Source organism: Pipistrellus hanaki, assembly GCF_964339955.1.
Source record: "Pipistrellus hanaki genome assembly, chromosome: 6".
Lineage (NCBI taxonomy): Eukaryota > Metazoa > Chordata > Mammalia > Chiroptera > Vespertilionidae > Pipistrellus > Pipistrellus hanaki.
Genome location: NC_140508.1, coordinates 74,159,838 through 74,180,025, shown reverse-complemented (window position 1 = coordinate 74,180,025; position 20,188 = coordinate 74,159,838). Strand labels below are relative to the sequence as shown.

The 20,188-nt window shown below is 52.2% G+C and overlaps 1 protein-coding gene across 5 annotated transcripts in view; it reads right to left on the bottom strand.

The window, feature by feature from the left end:
- Nucleotides 1-1,523: 1,523 nt before the first annotated feature.
- The window catches only part of ST8SIA5 (ST8 alpha-N-acetyl-neuraminide alpha-2,8-sialyltransferase 5), a 56,237-nt gene continuing 37,572 nt past the window's right edge, over nt 1,524-20,188 (bottom strand). For all 5 annotated transcript variants that reach the window (XM_084888205.1, XM_084888207.1, XM_084888204.1 and 2 more), the window contains 4 exons: nt 17,675-17,819; nt 14,061-14,173; nt 13,662-13,754; nt 1,524-12,534 (listed from right to left, as the gene is read on the bottom strand). In XM_084888205.1, the coding sequence (XP_084744331.1) occupies nt 12,066-12,534; nt 13,662-13,754; nt 14,061-14,173; nt 17,675-17,819 (820 nt within the window). In that variant the 3' untranslated portion in view covers nt 1,524-12,065. The remainder of the gene's footprint in view (nt 12,535-13,661; nt 13,755-14,060; nt 14,174-17,674; nt 17,820-20,188) is intronic.

Sequence of the window (20,188 nt, the reverse complement as noted above, 5' to 3'; positions counted from 1 at the left end):
GTGATAAGTTGACAGGGTGGCGAAAGATTACTAAACTTAGTGAGGTGATCAGACTGTAGAGTCTAAAAGTGTCAAATACTATATTGTGCACCTGAAACAAATGCTGTATAACTAATATAATATTGTACAACAACTATATTTAAATTTAAAAATAAATAGTTGAATGAAGTGGCAAGTGGTGTGCAACTAAGTGTTTATTAAGTAAATAAATGGACTACATTAAACTCCTGTCCCTCTGCTCATTGATTCATTCATTCAAAAATAGGTATTGAAGTCCTATTCCATGACCCTCAGCCCTTTTTCTTACTGTGACAGACTAGAATACAGAGCCCAGGTCCCAGGGCTGACCCTCGAACAGTATCCTTAGGTTTCACAATTGCTTGATCAAGTGTTTGGCATTTTATAAACTGTAATAAGGATAAACTGTTTAAAGGCCTTGTATCTGGCACTGAAATTCCTGGAGGCAGAAAGTGAGCTGAGCTCCAGGCTCAGAGGAGACCAAGTGCACGGAGAATGCCAAAGCTGCTCTCAAGAGAAAGTGCAGACCCGACCTGTGATCTCCGCTGAAACAGTACTGGAGAGCTGAGAACTGAGAGGCGATGAAGGGAGAGGAAGAGGCGGAGGCAGAGACGGGCTGAGGCGGGGGCCACACGGAATGTCTGAGTTGGGAGGTTGGCCAGTGGATGGGCAGTCCAAGGACGTGTGAACCGTGTTCCCTTTGGGGCTGCCCGTTTGGAAGTGGTTTCTATGTCTTTCCCATCTCCTCTCACACACTCTGGCCCACATTCCAAAATTATTCATATCCAACGGCCGTGCTGAGGCAGGGGATCATGAAAACGTCCCTGGGAATTTGCAGAAATCACAGGGAAGGCTTTGGATTTCCCCAAACTGTAGATATAAGGAAGCTAAGCCATCTCATCTACATCTCCTAGGCCAGGCAGGCCCCAGCTACGGGAATTTTGTGCATGAATTCAAATTCAAAAATATAGTCCTATTTTAAATAGGAGGTTGGCATTGAAAGAACTTAAAAAAAAAAAAAAGTGGATAATCAGTGCTCAGATGCATTTGATGTGATTTGGGACCTAAGAGAGGCAGGGCTGCATAGATAGGGTGGGTGGGGGTGAGGGCCTATTTCCAGGAAGGAGCACGTTCCAAGCCCCACCTGCTCTGCAGCCTCCAGCTCTGAGGGACCAGGGGCCCTTCCTCCTCCCATGGCAGGCTGTGGTCCTCGGTCATGGCCTCCTGCTCCCATGTACTGACAATTCAGCGCTTCTTCCCCCCGGCCCCCCAGTTTGGTCTGGATCTGGCCCCTGAGCCCTTCCGTGAGCTCACCTGTATCTCTGCTTCCATTGCCACCCCTGCCCAGAGTGGCTGTGCATGCTTCCCAAGACCAGGCCACCTCCCACACTGACTGTGCTGTCTGTGTCAGGCCTCCTGTCCAGCCCAGTCCCCCAACATGTACACACACACACACACACACACACACACGCACGCACACACACACACGGCAACAGCCAGAACCCTTTTAAGATGAATCATTTGCCTGGTTTTATTGGGTGGAAATTGAGGGCTTTTCAAACACAGTGACAGATACAAAGGACCCTGGTTATGTTCTGAGGCATAAGTCACAGACGTCACTTAGAATCTCTCAAGGACAACCACACACAAGCTGGGGTTATGCTGCAAGAGTTGGTAGGAGCCCCTGTCCCCAGGACAGCATTTGCATAAAAACTGCTGCCAGGGCGGGGGAGAAGCAAGTCCACAGGGCCGAGGGATTTTAAAGCATCGTTGCTGCTCCACGCGCAGGTCGAGTGTCTTCACATCCCGGCGAACCCGACATCTGTCTTTCTCATCTCTGGTGGGAAAGGCTGCCTGGGACACAGCGCAGTGTGGTGCGGGACAGATGAGGCTGAGGAGCACATGAAGGTCACGGCCATGTGGCCACTTGCTCTTTAGACACAGGAGGCCACTCAGGGATGAGTTGGTGCCACACCTCTCAGGGACAAACTCCCCTGGCTGCCTTCACCTGAGCCCCAAGGCAGGGAACTAACATCAGGTCTGGCTGAAGTCACGTGAGGGCAGTGGGCACATGGCTGCAGCAAAAGCCCCCCACCCATAACCCCACCCCATTTCTCTGCTGACCTCACCATCTGTCCCGGCTTCATTTGGGGAATGAGGTGGCAGGAGATCGACTCCTCTGTGCCATTGAACAACCCACTGGATGCTCATTGAGTTAAATGTTCGTTTAAAAACAAACAAACACCTGTACATCTGTTTCATAGGACAAGCAATATGGCTTAAAGAAGAGGATGGCTTTCTGAATGGGGGTGTAGACAGGTTCAGAAAAGGAATCTGTAAGCCACCAAGCCTAGCTGCACCCCTACAATGTGTGTGCAGAGGGTGGGAGTCCCGGGGAGGAACAGCTGTCTCCCAAAGCAACCTTGAGTGGAGGAGCTTGCTTAGAAGCTAGTTAGAGTGGGGGCCAAGGGTCCTGCTAGCTCCTTGAGGGGCAGGCAGGAGCTGTGGCTTGGGACCCACCAGCCTCCTCCCAGTGGCCACATCATAATGCCAACTCGCTTCACAGCCCCCCATTGCTCAGGCCTGTGGCCTTCAGGGACTCTCCAGTATCTGTCTCCCTTCCCACTCCCTCACCCCCAGGAAGGGCCACCCCATGCTGCTGGCTCTAGGTGCCCTCGGTGCCCAGGCTTTGGGAACTAGAGAGAAATGAATACTGAGTCACTGCAGAGCCAGTTCTGGCCCCAGAAGAGGTCCTGACTCCCTCCCACATACAACAAGGACATGGGTGGAAGCAGAGGCAGAAAGAGGCTGCCCTGGACACAGCCACAGACCGTGGACAGGCCCCTCCACACAGACGCTGGGCAGGGCCTGAGGCCTGGACCAGACTCCAGATCAGCCTAACAACACCACGGGGAAGAAAGCAGAAGGGCCATGGGAGTTATAGCAGGACAAGGCCACCTCCTCCTGCCCCTTGGGAGCTTGGGAACAATACCTGCACTCCATCGCCAGACCCGTGTGACCTGGGCACACCCCTGTCATGGTTCTGGGCCTGTCACCTTCTTCTCAGGAATTCAGGGAGGCCCCATGAGAAAAGGGATAGCGAAGGTGTTTAAAAAGTAGAAGGTCTTAGTCAGTTTGCCTCAATGGATAGATCGACCCAGGCCTAAGTCACTGCGGAGCCAGCTCTGGCCCCAGTGGAGGTCCTGAGCCCCTCCCACATACAACAAGGACACAGGTGGAAGCAGAAGCAGAAAGAGACTGCCCTGGCCACAGCCACAGACCGTGGACCGGGAACCACATTGCAGGCTCCCCTGGAGGGAATGTGCAGAAGCATGTCTCCCCGCTCCTATTTCTCTGTCTTGGGGGGTTGGGTAGCAGAGAGCATGGCAATGTCAGAGGGAACATGTAGGTCCCAAAGAGTTTGCACCGTGGATAACGGCCTGCTTCACCTACCGGAACTTCAAGATGACAGAGGGCTAAGCTCTTAAGCACCAAGATTGCTATGAATGTGTTTTAAGTGTTTGGGGATGGAAATAATTATAAAGAGTACAAGAGGCTCCTTTCCCTTCTTAGCCACAGTGTGCTGAACCGTGTTGGAGGGTCTTCATGTCTTAGCTTGACGTGGACATCACAGGGTGAACAGATCTGAAATGCTTTGCTGCCCTTGGAGTTATTATGACACTAGAGGCCCAGTGCACAAATTTATGTGCCAGTGGGGTCCCTCAGCCTGGCCTGCAAAATCTGGCTGAAACCCTGACATTCCCTGAAGGGTCCTGGTTTGCAAGATGGTGCAGACCAGGCCGAGGGATCCCACCAGTGTGTGATTGGGGCCTACGGAGGGATGTGGGAGGTTGGTAGCCAGAGAAGGGCCATGGGATGGCCCCAGGGCTTGTCCAGACTGTCTGGCTCAGTCGCTGTGAGCCGGACCCCAGCAGCAAGTTAACCTACCCATCAAAGCATCTTCCCCCTGGTGGTCAGTGCACATCTTAGCGAGCGGTTGAGTGGCCTTAGCATATCAATTGCATATTATGCTTTGATTGGTTGAATGGCCGGCCAGACACTTAGCATATTAGGGTTTAATTATCTAAGATATTTGCCCCTCCCTGAACTACAATATTTGCCCCTCCACTAAGTGGCCTCAGATCGCTTGGTAGTTTCTGAGATACAGAGTTTTGGTCGTTTCTATGCCGTTGCTGTCCAGCTACTAGGTGCCACCTCTGCCATATGTAGCACCTCTTGCCACTGTCTTCGTTTGCTTGATCATGAGCCACAAGAACCAAGGTCACTGGAACTGAAGCGAAGATTAAAGTGGACACCAAGGGATTTTCTGTCAGCAAAACATCTGGTCTTTGATGCAGAGCTTTACAGTGTGGATTCAGGGACTCCTGGTTAATTTTCCTTCAGAGTCCCCGGCTCCCTGCGGGCTGAGCGAACCTGCAGGATCCGTGGTCCCTGGAAGCGAGGTGTGCTTGGACTTTGTTTCAATATAATAGAAACCATTTCCTCCTCTTACAACTGTGCGGCCCGGGCTGTCCCAGGGATAGAGTTCACACTGGGACCGCACTGCTGGGTATCCTCCCAGGCAGGGGAGACTCGCCTCCCGTGGGAGGGAGGAGAGATGGAGGCAGAAACCAGGTACCAACCAGCTGGTTTCACCTCTGAGCCTTTTCCAAAGGAAGGTGGGAAAGGCAGGAAGAGCATGATGCCAAGGGGTGTGAACCCAGCCCGTTTCTTTGGGACCCACGTTTCCTCATCACCACCTTCCACCTTTGTTTTCCATGGCGGGGGGCGGGATTTGACCCCAGTGGACCAGCGCCCCCGTTGATTCTAATATGCACACAAGGTTGAGAACCACAGTTCTAGAGCAAATGAAACATTTACCCCAAAGCTGAGCAAGTCATTTAGTTGAAGGAAATAAGTTACTTGGTTGCCAAAGGAACCCTCCCCCAAGCAGAAAGCATACCCATCACTAATTTCTGGCTTTCATGCCAAGAGCTATGTCGTGGTAGTATATCTTTCTCTCTCTTTTCTTTCTTTCTTCCTTTTTTTTTTTTTTTTAATGAAAAGATATTTCCTACGCAGGGGAAATATCTAAGGACTTAGAAAAGATGAGCAGGGCTGCCTCAGGATGCTGGCTGCCAGGACAGCTGAGACCAGCTGGCAAAGCGAGAGCAGGTCTGCTCTGACCTTCAGCAAAAGTGCCCAAGCGCCAGAAGCCAGGGACCCACCGAGGACCCAGGACAACTGTTCTAGGCAAAAACAAACGCATAATGCTATGACAGGAGCACTGAGAACAGGCCCTGTCATTTGAGAACAGCCCGTGATTCTGCAGGACGCAAGCCAGCCACAAAAAAAAATGGATGCTGTGTGATTCCACTTACATGAGAAACCTACAGGGGTCAAAGCACAGAGACAGAAGGCGGATGGTGGTTACTGGGGCTGGGGGAGAGGGGAAGGGGACTTGACTTTTAAGAGGTGTCCATTTTGGGATTTGCAAGATGAAAAGCACTCTGGATATGGGATGCACAACACTGAATATACTGAACACTACTGACTGCACACTTAAAAATGATTAATTTTTAAAATGATAAATTTTTGTGATGTGTGTTTTACCACAATTAAAAACAAGAAACACACACACACACACACACACACACACACACCATACCACACCACACAAATCTGATAGTGTCAAGGCCAAAACAGATTTCCTAAATGTTACAGATCCCTGAGCAGTTACTTTTTGTTGCTAATTTAATAGCGGGCTCTATATTGTTTATATTTCTAGAAAATGCAGAGGTTGGGCTGTGTGCCAGATTTTGTTTGCTCTCTTTTCCTCACTTACAACTCCAGTCTGAATGTCAAGCCACACACCAGCCCTCACCTTTCAGCAGCCATGGAACCTCAGGAGGTGCAGAGCTGGTTCTCTAGCAGTCATGGTGCCGGGGCCACCTGGGATGTCACACAAGCTGATTCCCCACCCTCACCCCCACCCTCCCAGGCTCTGAGTACAGGGTTTCCATACAAGCGACCTCAGGCCACCCTTTGAAGTACACACTGCTTTCTCAGGACACTTTACAGGATGTGATCCACCTCCACAGAACAACAGAAGGCACGCCCCAGCCACCAGCCACCGGCACAGCCCTCGCTTGGCCTCGCCTGACCCTGAGCTACAAGCAGCCTCCTTGAGGAGGGTGTCCTGGTGGCAGGGAGAGGCAGGTGAGTGCTGAGCTCGGAGTAGCACCATCCCCTTCCACCAAGGACAGAGCCTCTGCAGCAGACATTTGCAAAGCTCAGCTCAGCTGTTTCTCAGTCCACTGGTTTTGGCGACACTCTTGATAAATCCCTCATTACCAGCCGTCACCTCAGCACAGTGATACAAGATCCTGACAACTCCATACGGTTTTGAGGAGGGAAGAAAAAGGAAAAAAGAGGGGGGGAAATGCCTTTCCCATTTTTAATTTAAACTAGAGAAAGAGGGTTGGTTAGCAGGCAAGAGGCAGATGAGCAGGATTATAATGGAAACAAAGAAGGGAGCAGAGGCTGGGTGATAAGCCCACAAGCCACCACATCACAAATGTCCCGGCCCCCTGGGACCCGGCTCTGAAGACAGACGAGGGTGTCTACGCAGCTCAGTGCTTCCCACATAGATGATACTAGGCAAAACACAACCAACAGTTACTCAGCTTATTAACTGGCTCTCCTGACCCCTGGAGGGCACTAGGTAACCAGACGCCCCATTGCTGTGGTAAACACCCGGCTCTGTGCCCGTGCAGAGGCAGCAAGATGAGCCAGATTGGGAGGCTGCCCCTGGGGAAGGACAGACCCTGGGCCAAGGACACAGGATGCCCGTGCCATGTGCTATGAGGGTGTCCTACCCAAAGTCAGTGATGACTGGGGCAGAAGCACCGAGGGAAGGACTCAGGGACCAGAACCTAACATCATCTGCAAAAGTGACAGAGTAAAGGAGAGGACAGAGGGAGGTGGGGTGTGGGCCAATCCAGGCATTTCCAACAGTTATACAAAGCACAGCGCCTGAGGAGTAGTAGGGGGGTGGGGAGCAGTGGCAAGAGGGTCTCTGGGAAGGGAGTGAGCCACCTGGGAACACACCCTGCATGTCTGGGTAAGGAATCTGTACTATATGGTCCAGGAAGGCAATGGACTCCACCAAAGGTATTTCCAGAAGGTAATTCCCTGGAAGCAGAAGATCGGCGAGATGGGCCTGCATTTAGGGCAGAAGGAATGCAAGTAGGGAATAAATTTAAGGATTATTTATGAGTCAGAATTGACTTGATTTGGAGAATAGACATAGGAGGTAAGGGAGAATGAAGAGCAAAGGGTGACCCAGGTTTGAGGTAGAGTGGCCATCAGTGAGGAAGAGCCATTCACTGGGGAATGACTGGGGAATCTGTGCTCACTGGTCTGTGCTCACTAGTTTGTGCCGGAACCATGCTAGGCATCGTGCAACGCTATTTCACTTGACCCTTGCCACGGTGGAAGCTAGTGACCTGGCCTCGTTCATCTGAGCTTCCAAGGGCTTCAGCAGCTCCTGCAAAGTCACCCAGCTAGTCAATGGTAGGAGGCGATATGGGTTTCCATTTGTCCTTTTAACTGCATCAGTTGAGGACATATTGAGGTTTAAGTGCCATACAGGTACAGACATTCAGGAGGCCACTGTGAGCATGTTTCTGGTGCTCAGAAAGATGACCAGCCTGCAGGGAAGGGGGTTAAGATGCAAGGACAGAAGAGACGTGAGGCTGTGAACAGATGCGATTTCTGAAGGAATGTTCCCCCAAAGAGAAGAAAGGAATGTTCCCCTAAAGATGAAGTGGCATCACAGAAGATGGATCACCAAAGGGTCTGAGTGGGAACATTTAGCGAAACAGGAGGCAAGTTGGAGGGGAGGGGTGGTTTGTGAGAAAGCAAAGACCAGAGGCCACACCTCTCACATGTCACATGGATATTGACAATGAGGCCTCAGAAGTAGTCACTGCTTCAGCAATTACCAACTTTCTCCTGCCAACCTTTAGAATTCAGGATGGACTTGGGCATGCCCTTCTCTCTTGATAACTGTCTACAAGCCAGGATATGCAGCACTTAGCACAGCTCTTGTGTGTGCATGTAGGACTCTTGGTTCAGTGTCTGGACACATCCATCAGACTGCCACCTCCAGGAGGGCAGGGGTTATGTTGTGCTCATCACTACCACAGTTCCCCAGCACCTGGCACCATGCCTGGCACAAAGTGAGTGCTCAATAAATACTGGTTGAATGCCTGGCTGAAGCCAGTTCTGTGCTTGCCCTCCATTGTCAGAAAGCACTGTCCCTGCCTCCTCCCCATGCTCAGCAAAGTCAAGGGCGACAGGCTCTCTGCGGCCCCAGGCGACAAGCGGGCAGAGTTGCCGTGACAGCATTGCTGACGGGTCTCAGAGGCTGCATTTGACCCTGAGCCACCTTCCTGTTGGCTTGGCTAGGCACCAAGTCATGTACTTGTTTTTGCTGCCTTTCAACCCTGGGGCAGTGGATTTAGCACAAAGGAAGATGTGATTATGTTTTGTCTGTGGAGCATCAATTTGCCCTAAATAAGAATTTAACTGGTAGTCTACACCGCAGGGTGGGAGAGGGACAGGGCTGAGAGGAACATGTTAAGAGTTCCAAATCTATGCCCAGATCTCTCTGAGCCTTTGAAAAACGTTTTCTTACAAATATTGGCTGCAGGAAAAAAAGCATGACCTGGAAGTCAGGAAATGGGGTGAATCCCAGTTGAGGCACTACCTGGCCATGTGGCCTTGGGCAAGTCATTCACCATGGTGTCATATAATGTGTACCCTTCCTGACCATCTCTGCTCACCTGCAAAATGTGGAGATGGCCTCAGATCCCCTCCAGTGCCAGAGGGAGGGTGTGGGGAGAGGGGCCCCTATAAGCATATACTGTCTTCCAGACTCATGACAGCATGTGTCCCTAGAGCAGGGTCCAGTACATGCAGTGACATTTCCATCAGGATCCCTCTGGATGGGAAGTGGTTAAGACAGAGATTTGGAGCACAGACTTCGGGGTTCTACAGACCTGGGTGCAATTTCCTCCATTGGTTACCTGACCATGGGCTAGTCACTGAGTTGTTCTGAGCCTCAGCCTCCTCATCTTTCTAATGGGAATCTTCTAACCTGAAAGGGTCCAGCGATGACTATAGGAAATAATGCAAATGAAGTCTTCAGTGAATCTTAGATAGTACAATCATAAATATTTATGGCTTAGACCCCATACATCATGAATGTTGCAAAAAAAATTTAGAGATTATATAGACCCTAGAGGATCAAAGCCTCTAGTTGTTTATGAGGACACTGAGACCATAAGGGAGAGAACGAGACTTGCCTTGAGACCTATGGGCAGGAATAGGGCCATGAGCCATGAAACCCAGCTCCTACATGGGGTGACTCCCCATGCTCCATCCCTGGCTCCTACAAGGGCTTTGGCTGGGCCAAGACCAGCTCCCCACACCCTCAGTGTGAGAACCCTGGTGTGTGGCTCCCCCAGGCTTCAGCTCCCCAACACTGGAACATGCTTCAGGTGGAGGGTCTGTCCACAGCAGGCATCGATAGAGCCTCAGGCCTGACTTTACCCAGGTCACCTCTCCATGCTGGACCTGTTTCGTGAAGTTGGACATTATGATCATTAGGAGGCTTCCAGTTCCAGCATGCCATGGTTTCCAAAAAGGGCTCAATTAACCACAGTCACGTGGCTGGAAACCTCAGGAAACCAGAATCTTTCCCAGAAGCTCCTTCCTTGGGAGACACGGGCAGAACCTAAGAAAGCATAGCATGCGCTGTCCTTGTGCAGTTTTCCCCGTTTACCGAGGACGGGCCTGCCTTCCCTCCTATGTCCCTGCTGTGCCAGAAAGCAGACCGAGCCTCAGAACAGCCTGAAGCTTTTTCAGAACACAGAACGAAGGGGTAGGTCAGCATCTAGAGCAGTGTGTGCCTGGAACACGCTCTCTGTAATGACTTTGCAACACGAAGCACAGCCAGGGCTACGAGAGCCCTGGACTGAGCCTGGAGGCCCGGACGGCACCTGCGCTCTCCTCTCTCTCGCTGGCTGGGCCTGTTGCTCTGCTGTAAATGAAGTGATCCCTACTCCCAGCTGTGCTCCCCCAGCTCCTTCCCCTCCTCCTCAGGGCACCCAGCAGGTGGGACTGGGATTTGCTTATGGTCTGCCCTCCAGCCCCAGAGTCAGAGATACCACCCTTAAAGGTAGGCCTCAGACACTGAATACTGCTGAGAGATACAACAGCAATAAATGTTAAGTCATAATCTTTTTGCTGGTGGAGGGCCTTGCCTTCAATTTGTAAAAAACAAACAAACAAAACAAAAAAACATCTTTCCCTGGCTGATTTGGCTCCGTTGGTAGAGCATCAGTCTGCAGACTGAAGGGTCCCGGTTTCGATTCTGGTCAAGAGCACATGCCCGGGTTGCAGGCTTGATCCCCAGTAGGGGGTGTGCAGAGGGCAGCCGGTCAATGATTCTCTCTCATCATTGATGCTTCTATCTCTCTCCCTCTCCCTTCCTCTCTGACATCAATTAAAAAATATATTTTTATAAAGACACATGTGTGAAGTGCAATAAAATGATGTGTCCATATTCACCATCATGCCCAGATCAAAACAGGAAAAAAAAAAAAACTATAGGCATGTTTACAGAAGAGAGGGAAGAAAAGGAGAGAGGGAAGGAGGGGGAAAGGGAGTGGAGAGACAGGAGAGAAGAAAGGAGGGAAAAAGGAGAAAGGGAGGGAGGGGGCTGAAGTCCTCCCCAGGACTAACATTCTAAGATTCTACAAAGCTAAGTTCTAAGGCAATTTATCAATGGTGTCCATCCGGCACAGCTGCATTAATGTTGGAATCATCACGCCGGAAGCAAAAGGAATGAATTTCAGCTGTGAAATGACATGTTGATCCCTTTCAGCTAGACACAGCTAACTTCCCACAGTGCAGGCCCTACAGGCACATGTGTGTGAAGGCTGCCTGGCTGACCACGTGGGTGGTCCCGCCTCTGCAGTAGGTCTCTCAGTGATGCTGGTGTCCGGGGTCATGACTGGCTTCCGGAAGCCAAGCTCACCGTTTATTCAGTTCATCCCCGAGCCTTATAGTTCCTTTTTAGGAACACGACATAGCGGCATCCAGTATTCAGGAACATAAAGAGGAACGGGTCTTATTTAACTCCTGGTTAAAACGGAGCTGGAAATAAGGAGCCAGAAGAGGAAGCAAATCACTGAGTGCTTATGAGTCGGCAACATTGGCTTGAAAACCTTAGTGCAAATGGCTGGTCTGGTTTTTGTTCTTCTCATCAAAAGATCAGATGCAGGATTGAACCCGGAGGCACCAAGACTGTGTGTGTGAAGATATGTATGAAACGGTGTGGCTTTCCTCAGCTGCTGGGGTCTCTGCGGAGATCTTTACACAGGCCTCACATTAGCTCTCCCCAAGTCACTTAATGGGCTCAGTCAGTAGGTGTAACCTTGGCTGGTAAGTCTCTGGACTTCTCTGGGACATTCTGTCTTCACGGGAAGGTCTGGCGGCTGAGCTGGCCGCTAAGCTCTGAGATTCTAGACAGCAAATCAGGACTGAGGCTTTGGAATAAAACTCGGGAGCACAAAAGTCTGAATTAAATCTGCCGTCTCTCTCCTCCATTCTCTGTGGGGCCTTCCTTTAGCTGTGACAAAGCCAATACAGTGTGCTCGCTTTCTTGGGTGCTAACATTGAGTGGAAATGTGCTTTATTCACGGGCAGTCCCCCAGCAGCAGGCCACCATGGGCCCAGCAGAGACACGGGGCCCACACAGAGACCCAGGATGCCCAGCACAGAGCTGGCTCTGCCCCGCACCCGACCCCTTCTCCGGGCCCACAGGTGGGTCCCAAGCATGAAGCTGAACTACCAGGGAGTGACAGACAGCCTAGCCAGACCTTCACCCTGCCCTGACCAGCGCAGGAGGGAAAGGAGGAGCAAGGGTCTGGGGGCCGAGCGGGCGGGGCGGCGGGCAGGGCAGGCAGCCAGAGCCCTCAGCAGCAGCTGCAGGTGCCCGTGTGCACGCGGAGGATGCCGCGGCTGTGCAGGTGCAGGAAATTGAAAATCTCGGAGGGCATGGCGTGAAAGCCGGGCCGGGGCTTGACGTTGTCATAGTAGTGGTGCGTGATGTAGAGGCCTGCGGGGTTCATGGGGAAGGCCCAGAAGCCGAACAGGTGCACCTCCTCGCAGAGCTCCAGCGCGGCAGTGGCCAGGATGAGGCCGGTGCTGATGCGCTTGGCGCGCACGCCCAGGCCCAGCCAGTAGCGTGACACGTTGACCAGGTACTGCGGGTGGAAGTAGTAGACGGCCTGCGGCGCCTGGAAGTCGTCCAGCACGTACTTGACGCGGATGGACACGTCGGTGTTGCGCGTGTTGTAGAAGGCGGGCAGCAGCACGGACGCGTTCTCGTAGCCCTGCAGCACGCGGTAGAAGGGCCGCCGCCACTTCTCCAGCTTGTGGAACCTGGGCGGGGCGCAAGCGAGAGGGTCGGCCACCCGCGCCCCCAGCCCCCAGCCCCCAGCCCCCGCGCCCTGGCTCCCCCAGCCCTGTACCCTTTTCAAAGGAGGGATAGAGGGGCTCTCGGGCCGTCCCTGCCTCCTTTCATCTCAGTCACCTCAGCGAGGACTGTCTGGGCGTCCCTGGGACAGGTATATGTTTGGAAGCGGGTGCAGGAGAGGACAGCCCGGACCCAAAGGGCAGATATCTAGTGTGTGACTGCCAGAGGGGGGCAATGCTGACCTCATGTGGCCGAGGCTGGCCGGGGTGGGCTCAGTGGGATGGTGAGGGAGTGGAGGCTTTCCTTGGAGCCCTGGGGACATTCACCTGTCCCGGCTTCCCTAAGATCCTAATGGATCTCAAACCAGCTGCCTGATCTCTCCGCCTGCCCCTCTCCCCACCAGCAGCCCCTGCACTTGTCTTTCTTTTACATTAAACAGCCCTCAGGTTGGCTCACCTCACAGGTGTCAAATGCTCCTTCACTCTGCTGACTGTCCCTGTTCCCGGGCCTCTGACCCAATTTAACAACTCCCCCTCCTCTTACCCTTCACCTGACCTGGATGGTGTCACAGAGGTTGGAGTTTTAACACATGAACCCCTTCCCCCGAGGCCTCCCAGACAGACAGATCCCAGGAGGGAGGGGGGGGATCTTTGGAGGGGGGCTTCTCCCATGCAGCCTGAACACACTGCATAGGGAGCCGCCCTCCCCTCACACCCTGGGAGCTCTGACCCAGCGCAAGGTGAGGACAGTCTAGACAGCACTAGATTGTCTAGAAATATAATGCAGGCCACATATAATGATAAATGTTCTAGAAAGCACATTTAAACAAGGAGGAAAATGGGTGCAATTAATTTTTATATTTTATTTAACCTGATATACTCAAAATGCTATCATTTCAACATTATAATCTATATAAAAATTTCATGAGATAGGGCCCATCCTCTTTTTCATGTTACATCTTGGAAATGGGGGGGTAGTTCCACTTACAGATAGCACATCTCACTTTAGTCTGGCCACATTTCAGTGCCAGTTGCCATATGTGGCCAGTGGCTACCATACTGGACCCCACAGGTCTAGACAGAGGGCCACTGACCTCTCTGTGATGATGCTGGGGTTCACGGTGACCACGTCCGTTTTCACCCCCACATCCATGGTGTACTTCTCTGAGATGGGGGGTAGGTTGCACCTGTGGAAGAGACGAGGCAGCCCAACGGCCTGTGGTCAGTCATTCCCGATGGAACGGGGAGTGGGCAAGGGCAGGTGGCAGGGGGGATGATCACATGAGAGAAGGATGCAGAGGCGGCCAGCTGGGTGGAATCTCTGTGGCCTGGACATGGAGGGGCCAACCTGGAGCATGAGGGTCTGTAGGAGTGGGGAGTGGGGGATTAACCAAGTAAAGGGCAGCATGGGGGGGAGAGACCAAGGGGAAGGGCCTAAAGGGGGAGGGGGATGGAGGCCGAAGTAGCAGTGCAGGCCAGGATGGTTCTTTTACCGGAAGACGAAGTCGGCGCTGTTGATCTCCCTCCCGCAGCGGCTGTTCTTTAGGATGCCTCCATTGCCCACCACTGCGCACTTCTTAAACTGGGACCGGTAGTAGGGCATGTCCTGGGGAGACAGGGTCACAGCCTTCATTGGGTGCTCTCACCTCTGTACCCACCTCCACCTCTACTCCTCCTGGTCCCTTGAGGCAGCCTTGTAGGGAACGTTAGAGAAAAGTGGTTATTCCACTCTGCAGGTGAGAAAAGAGGTCAAAAGGTTTGTTCTCAGTTCCAAGGGCAACTACAAATGAGCTGGGGCCAGAAGGCAGGTCTCCATGGCTGTTTTCAATAAGCTCTGGGATGCATTAGGTTTCCAGTGCACATCGGTTTCCCCGTGTTTGGAAGCTCAGCTTTTAATGACTGCTAATGTACATATTTTAATGATGAAAGCGGATGTTCTGGGGATGATGGCAGCAGAAATGAGGGCAGGGCCACCCTGGGACCAGAGCCCTAAACCTCAGCCCTTTCAGCTCAGGGCGAGGTGCAGAGCCGCCCTCTGTCCATGAGGAGGACACAGGCCTGGACAGAAAGGTCATAGAGGCTGGGACAGATGCCAGGACTTGGCAGCAGCAGGGATAAGAGGCTAGAGGTGACCAAACAAAGCCACATCAGGGGAACAGTTAGAGACTGGGACACCCAGGGAGCCTAGGACTTACCCTGAGCTATGATGACAGTCACAGGGGCACTGGGAGTGAGTGTATTGACCTCGTCACACCTCAACTGGGGGTTACCTTGGTCTGGGTACTGGCTGCCCACAAAGGCATTCTAGGCATGCCCTCCAAGGGACCACAGGCAAATTGGCAGAAAAAAGCAAATACTGGCCTGATGCTTAAGAGACCTGCTTCTGTCACATTTCCCCGTGGGCCACCTGAGGCAGGGGCCGCTGGGCAGGCACAGGGCAGACACATAGACCTGGAGGCAAGGGCAGGGTGACCAAACATCCCTGATGCCGGGACTATCGGACTTTGCCCGGGATGCAGGACTTACATTTGGTCAAACTGGGAAAATCTGGACAAACCAGGATTGGGCCCCCTCATCATAAGCCCCAAATTCAATCTTGGTTTTGTCCTATAATGGGTGAGGGCAAGTTTTTTGAGCTCTCAGTGTTTTGGTTTTGTAAATTTTATGAAATATGTTATAAATTACAATGCTGTAATTTGTGTATTTTGTGCTGCTCAATAGGATGTAACTCTGGGTTTCTCGCCTTGGCACTGACATTGCCTTGTTGTTGGGGTTGACCTGTACACTGCAGCTTCCCTGGCTTCACCCCACTAATGCCAAGAGTGCTCCCAAGTCACAACAACCAAAATGTCTCCAGGCATTGCCAAATGTCCCAAACCATCCCCCTGTGGAGAACCACTGGTGTCAATGAAAAGCCTTCCACTGCAGGGCCCCAGCCCAGAGGGGACTCAGCAAGGGACCAGGTTGTTATTGGATGGCCCGAAAGTCCCCTCCATCTCGGACAGCAGGAGGCTGCTGGGCAGCTGTCCTCCCAGCACACACCAGCTGGCCAGCCTGCAGGAGAGCGGCCCCGTCAGCAGCTTGGGCTTCTGTTGGGACCAACTTCCAGGGAGGCGTCATGGAAAAATCACACAACAGGCTTATTGGGAATGTGGCAAAAGCTAAGGAGATGCCGCAGCGTCTATGGGAGCCTGTCTTTTCTCGTGGCCCATTCTCACTAGAGGGACAGGCCAGGGGGCCAAGGTGGGGAAACAAGGGTATCTCATGACCAGTGGAGGGAAATGCACTGTTTGATTTTTATCAGAGAAACAGAAAACACCAATCATCTTTGGAGAGATCATCGGAGGCTTTTTCTTATGTTGTCTTTCACTGTTTCCCAAACTTCTGTAAATCAAAAACTACCTGAGTGCCTGGGCTCCTTCCCAGAAACATGGAACCAGAATCTTCAGGGTGGAGGTAGGAGGCAAGAAGCTCTATTTTTTACAAACTCAAAGAGATATGCACTTTTAGGGAGTGTGGGAAATACTTCTGTGTCACATGCTCTAATTCAGGGGGTCGCAAAGTACAGCCCCGAGGGCCACATCTGACCCATCACCTACTTCTGCATGGCCTGCAAGCTAAAAATGGATTTTACATTTTGTAATCGTTGGAGAAAAATCCAAAGGAAAATATTTTGTGACATGTAAAAGGTATATAAACAAATGTCAGGGTGTAAGAGGAACTGAAGAGCCATTGGAGCCGGGCCACGCTCACTGGTGTACTCACAGCCAGGCGCTTTGTACACGAACGACGTAGGTGAGTAGCTGTGAGAGAGACCAGATGGCCGGCAGAGCCTAAAATATTTATTTTCTGGCCCTTTCCAAAGAACCCTTGGCAATCCCTTCTCTAATTCCTGGGCCTCAGCAGCCCATGCCCATGGCCCTCCTTGGACCCTCATGTCATAACCGATCTGTGTGTCACCCACTGGCAAGTTCACTTGCTGTCAACCTCATGTACCAAGCCTTGCAAGACCCACCTCGCCAAGACGGCTCACACCCCATATCCTCCAGCACTGGGATCTGGGAGAGGAAGTCTGGCACCCCCACCTCCTCTTGGTGTCCCCACAACAGAACCATCAGGACATGGAGGCCCTTCAGGGAGCCCCGAGAGCCCCAATTTCTCCCTCCTCCCCTTCCCACAGGACACTCTGCCTGAGTAACAGAATGCAGAGAAGCCCTGGGCTCTCTTTCATTAGCACTCAGCCCAGGCCCCCCGGATGTCATCCCGAAAGACCTGAACAAGCAGTTTTTCTGTAAACTGGGCTCAAGTCCTGCCCAGAGCCCAGCACTCTCCAGGAGGTGCTATTGTCCCTTGGAGCCTTCCTCCTCTCTCGGTGGTAATCATCAGAATCAGCTGAAAATGCAGGAAGGCTTGGGTCCCCTTCTCTGAGAGTCTGAGGCGGCAGCCAGGCCAGAAGTGAGTGCATGTACCTAAGCCTCAGTGACCTGAGCAGTTTGCACAAGTGGATACTCCTCTGTGGTCCCCATGACCATGGAGCGATGGTGCTGGCCCTGGATGGATAGCCACCTCCAGATCTCTTGTATGTGAAATGAAAAAATAAATGTGCATCTTCTTTAAGACTCTGATGTTTTAGATTTTCTGTTATAAGCAGCCAAACCCATTCCAGTCGAAACCCCATGCTACAGATGGGCAGACTGAGTCTTTAAAAAACAAAACGACCACCTAAGGTCATCCACTTTAGACCCCTCTTTCTGCATCGTGATTTATATTGGTTGATATCTTGTGCATGCACAGCTTTTTGCTCTTGTGCCTCCCGTGGGTGGGGGACAAATGCTTATCTTCAGGATGTCCTCTACCAGCAATGCAACAGCCAAAACTTTATAACCACATTCTTGCCAAAAGTCACCCAAATAATAGCCAGTTGCCATTCATCATGCCAGAAAGAACCCAGAGGACATTCTACTGAGCCTCAGAGCATAGCCAACCACGGCCAGGACTGGGTGCAGAGGGCATAGCCGAGCAGTGCCAAACCACCGCGCATGGCCACAGAGGGCCCTGCTGGGTCAGCTCCACTGCCCTGCCAAGCCCACCCTGCCCAAAGCAGCACCTTGGGAAACATGCGGAAGATCTCCTGGTTGATGTGGAAGATGCCGCTGGTGTCCACCTCGTACTTGAGCTTTGTCCCCAGGGGTGTGTTCTTCTGGGTGGTGAAGAGGAAGGAGGGGGCATTGCAGCATCTGGACAGAGTGGACCTGCGGGCAGGAGACAGACCGGAGAGACTGAGGACACAAGACAGAGCAGAGCCTCTTGAAGAACAGAACCATCAGGACATGGAGGCCCTTCAGGGAGCCCCGAGAGCCCCAATTTCTCCCTCCTCCCCTTCCCACAGCACACCTCTGCACATGCCACCCTTTCCATATCCTCCCAATGCTTGGGCTTTTCTGGTGGGAGCTAGGTTTCTCTCTGTCCCCATTGACCACACTGGCCTCTAAGGGTTCCACCCACTTCCTCGTCTGCCACCTCCCTCCCCCATTTGAACGAAAGCGCCCAATGGCAGGGACCCTACTTCTCAGGATCTCACATGTCAGTCACACAGGTGCTTGACAACTAGGTGCCTGCCAATTGCAGGACAAATCATTCCTCAGAGCTCCCATTAAGATCTGCTGAGCTTTCTGCTACTTCCTGGGAACAGGCCAATGAACGTGGAAACTGAGTCCTCATGGAAACCTGGGGATGCAGAGCCCTTCCTCCAGCCATTGACCCCTTTATCAGACTCTAGGCAAAGCATGTTCCCTGTATGATGGGGCCCAAAAGCCAAGACACACACAGTCAACAGAAATGTACTATTTCAATCATTTAGAAAGTGGGGGGCGGGGGGGGGTGCAATTGGGACTGTGAGTTGATACTGGATGACTTCCTGCAGAATGGAATCTGGCTGCCAAAACAAGTTTCCAGGAGTTCATTATTTAATTTTTAAAATAACTCACAAAAACACTTAAATATGAGCTCTCAGAAGGGTGGACACTGAGACGAGGTAAGCAGGCTCAAAACACCGTCAGAGGGAGAATGTGGCTGCTGAGGCCGGCCTGGGAGTCAGCCAGCCACAGAGCCTGGTTTTTCTCTTCCCTGTGGCTGGCATCCTACCGGCAGGGCATTCTCTCAGGCCTGCTGGTGAGGCCTGATGCTGGGTCAGATCCTAGGCACGCCCTTCTCTCACTCCCCTTCCTCCCCTCTCCCCCTCCCACCCTGGCTTGACAAAGGATGCAAATTGCTACCCACTCCATTAGGGACTGTGGGCCCAGGAGGACATGCTTTCTCCTAAAGCAGCAGCAGTGGGCTGAGTCCACCTGGCCTTCTTCCCCTGACACTGGCTCCAGTCACAGTCACATCCGGTGCCCAGGCAGCCACAGGAGGAACGCAATGCCTCCTCCTTGGAGCCTAGATGATGACCATTAACTAAAATTGAGAAGGAGCTCTCTGGAAAGTTTACACTCAAGGTCCTGGGTGGACACTTGGCTTGCCAACCTGGTGTCAAAAAGCCTGGGTTCTAGTTTCTGCTCTGCTCCCATCAGCTGTGGGGCTTTGGGCCAGTCTCTTGCCCTCCATGGGCCTCAGTTTCCTTATCTGTACAACACAGGGCTGGCTCTTCTGACCCTCTGTAATTCCATGACTCCAGGTTGCCAAAGCCAGGGAGGTTATACAAATACTTTCTAGGACTTGATTCTGGCAGGGACTTCACTGGGGAGTTCAGCTGGCTACTGGTTGTGGAGAGCATTCTTTCCTGTGGAGGGGTGGGTTTCCCCAAGGGAAGGCCAGAGGCCTGGCCAGGCAGGGGCCCTGGACCAGCATGACAAACCAGCATCTGGGCTGTTTATCTTTGTTGGTCCGGAAACTCGATCTTGTCAGCCCACTGGAGGAGACTGACTCATACTAACCAAACTCAGCAGTGCCTGATATACAAACCAGAATGCCAATGTGGTTCCCTTTGTAAGCAGTAGGGTGAGGGAAGGCCTCCATTACAGGATTCCTTTCTAGAATGCTCATGCCTGTCTCCTAGTACAATCCTCCTACCCACCACACACACCTCACTGTACCAGATTCCTGCAGACCTGAATTGAGAATCTTATTGTTCCATGAGCTTGTGATAAGAGCAAAGGGAAACAATGACTAAACTTGAAGGTTTTTCCTCTTAAAATATGGCCTGACCTGTTGTCATCCCCAGTTCCCACACCTGAAATCACCCCCCATTCCCACCCCAGAAGGGTCTCAGTTACCCCCAAGTCTCTCCCCAACAAGCTGCTGGCTGATCCCTACCAAAGGTCCTTATGCCTCTCTCTGTCTTCCTCCTGCCACATGATCTTCCTGATGCTTATTATTATTATTATTATTATTATTATTATTATTTCTTTATATTGTGAATCCCATCGATGAGGCTTCTGTCCACTCAGCCTTGTGCATCTCCCTGACCTGGTCCCGCCACTCCCTCAGGGCTCTCGGGCCACACCCACCCTGAGGGGTTATCTGCCTGCCCAGTCCCCACTGTAATCTCTCTTTGTAAGGGAGGATTGGGAAGCACTTAAGCCCAGACCTTGACCCTCCCCGCTTCTTCCTGTACTTGGCT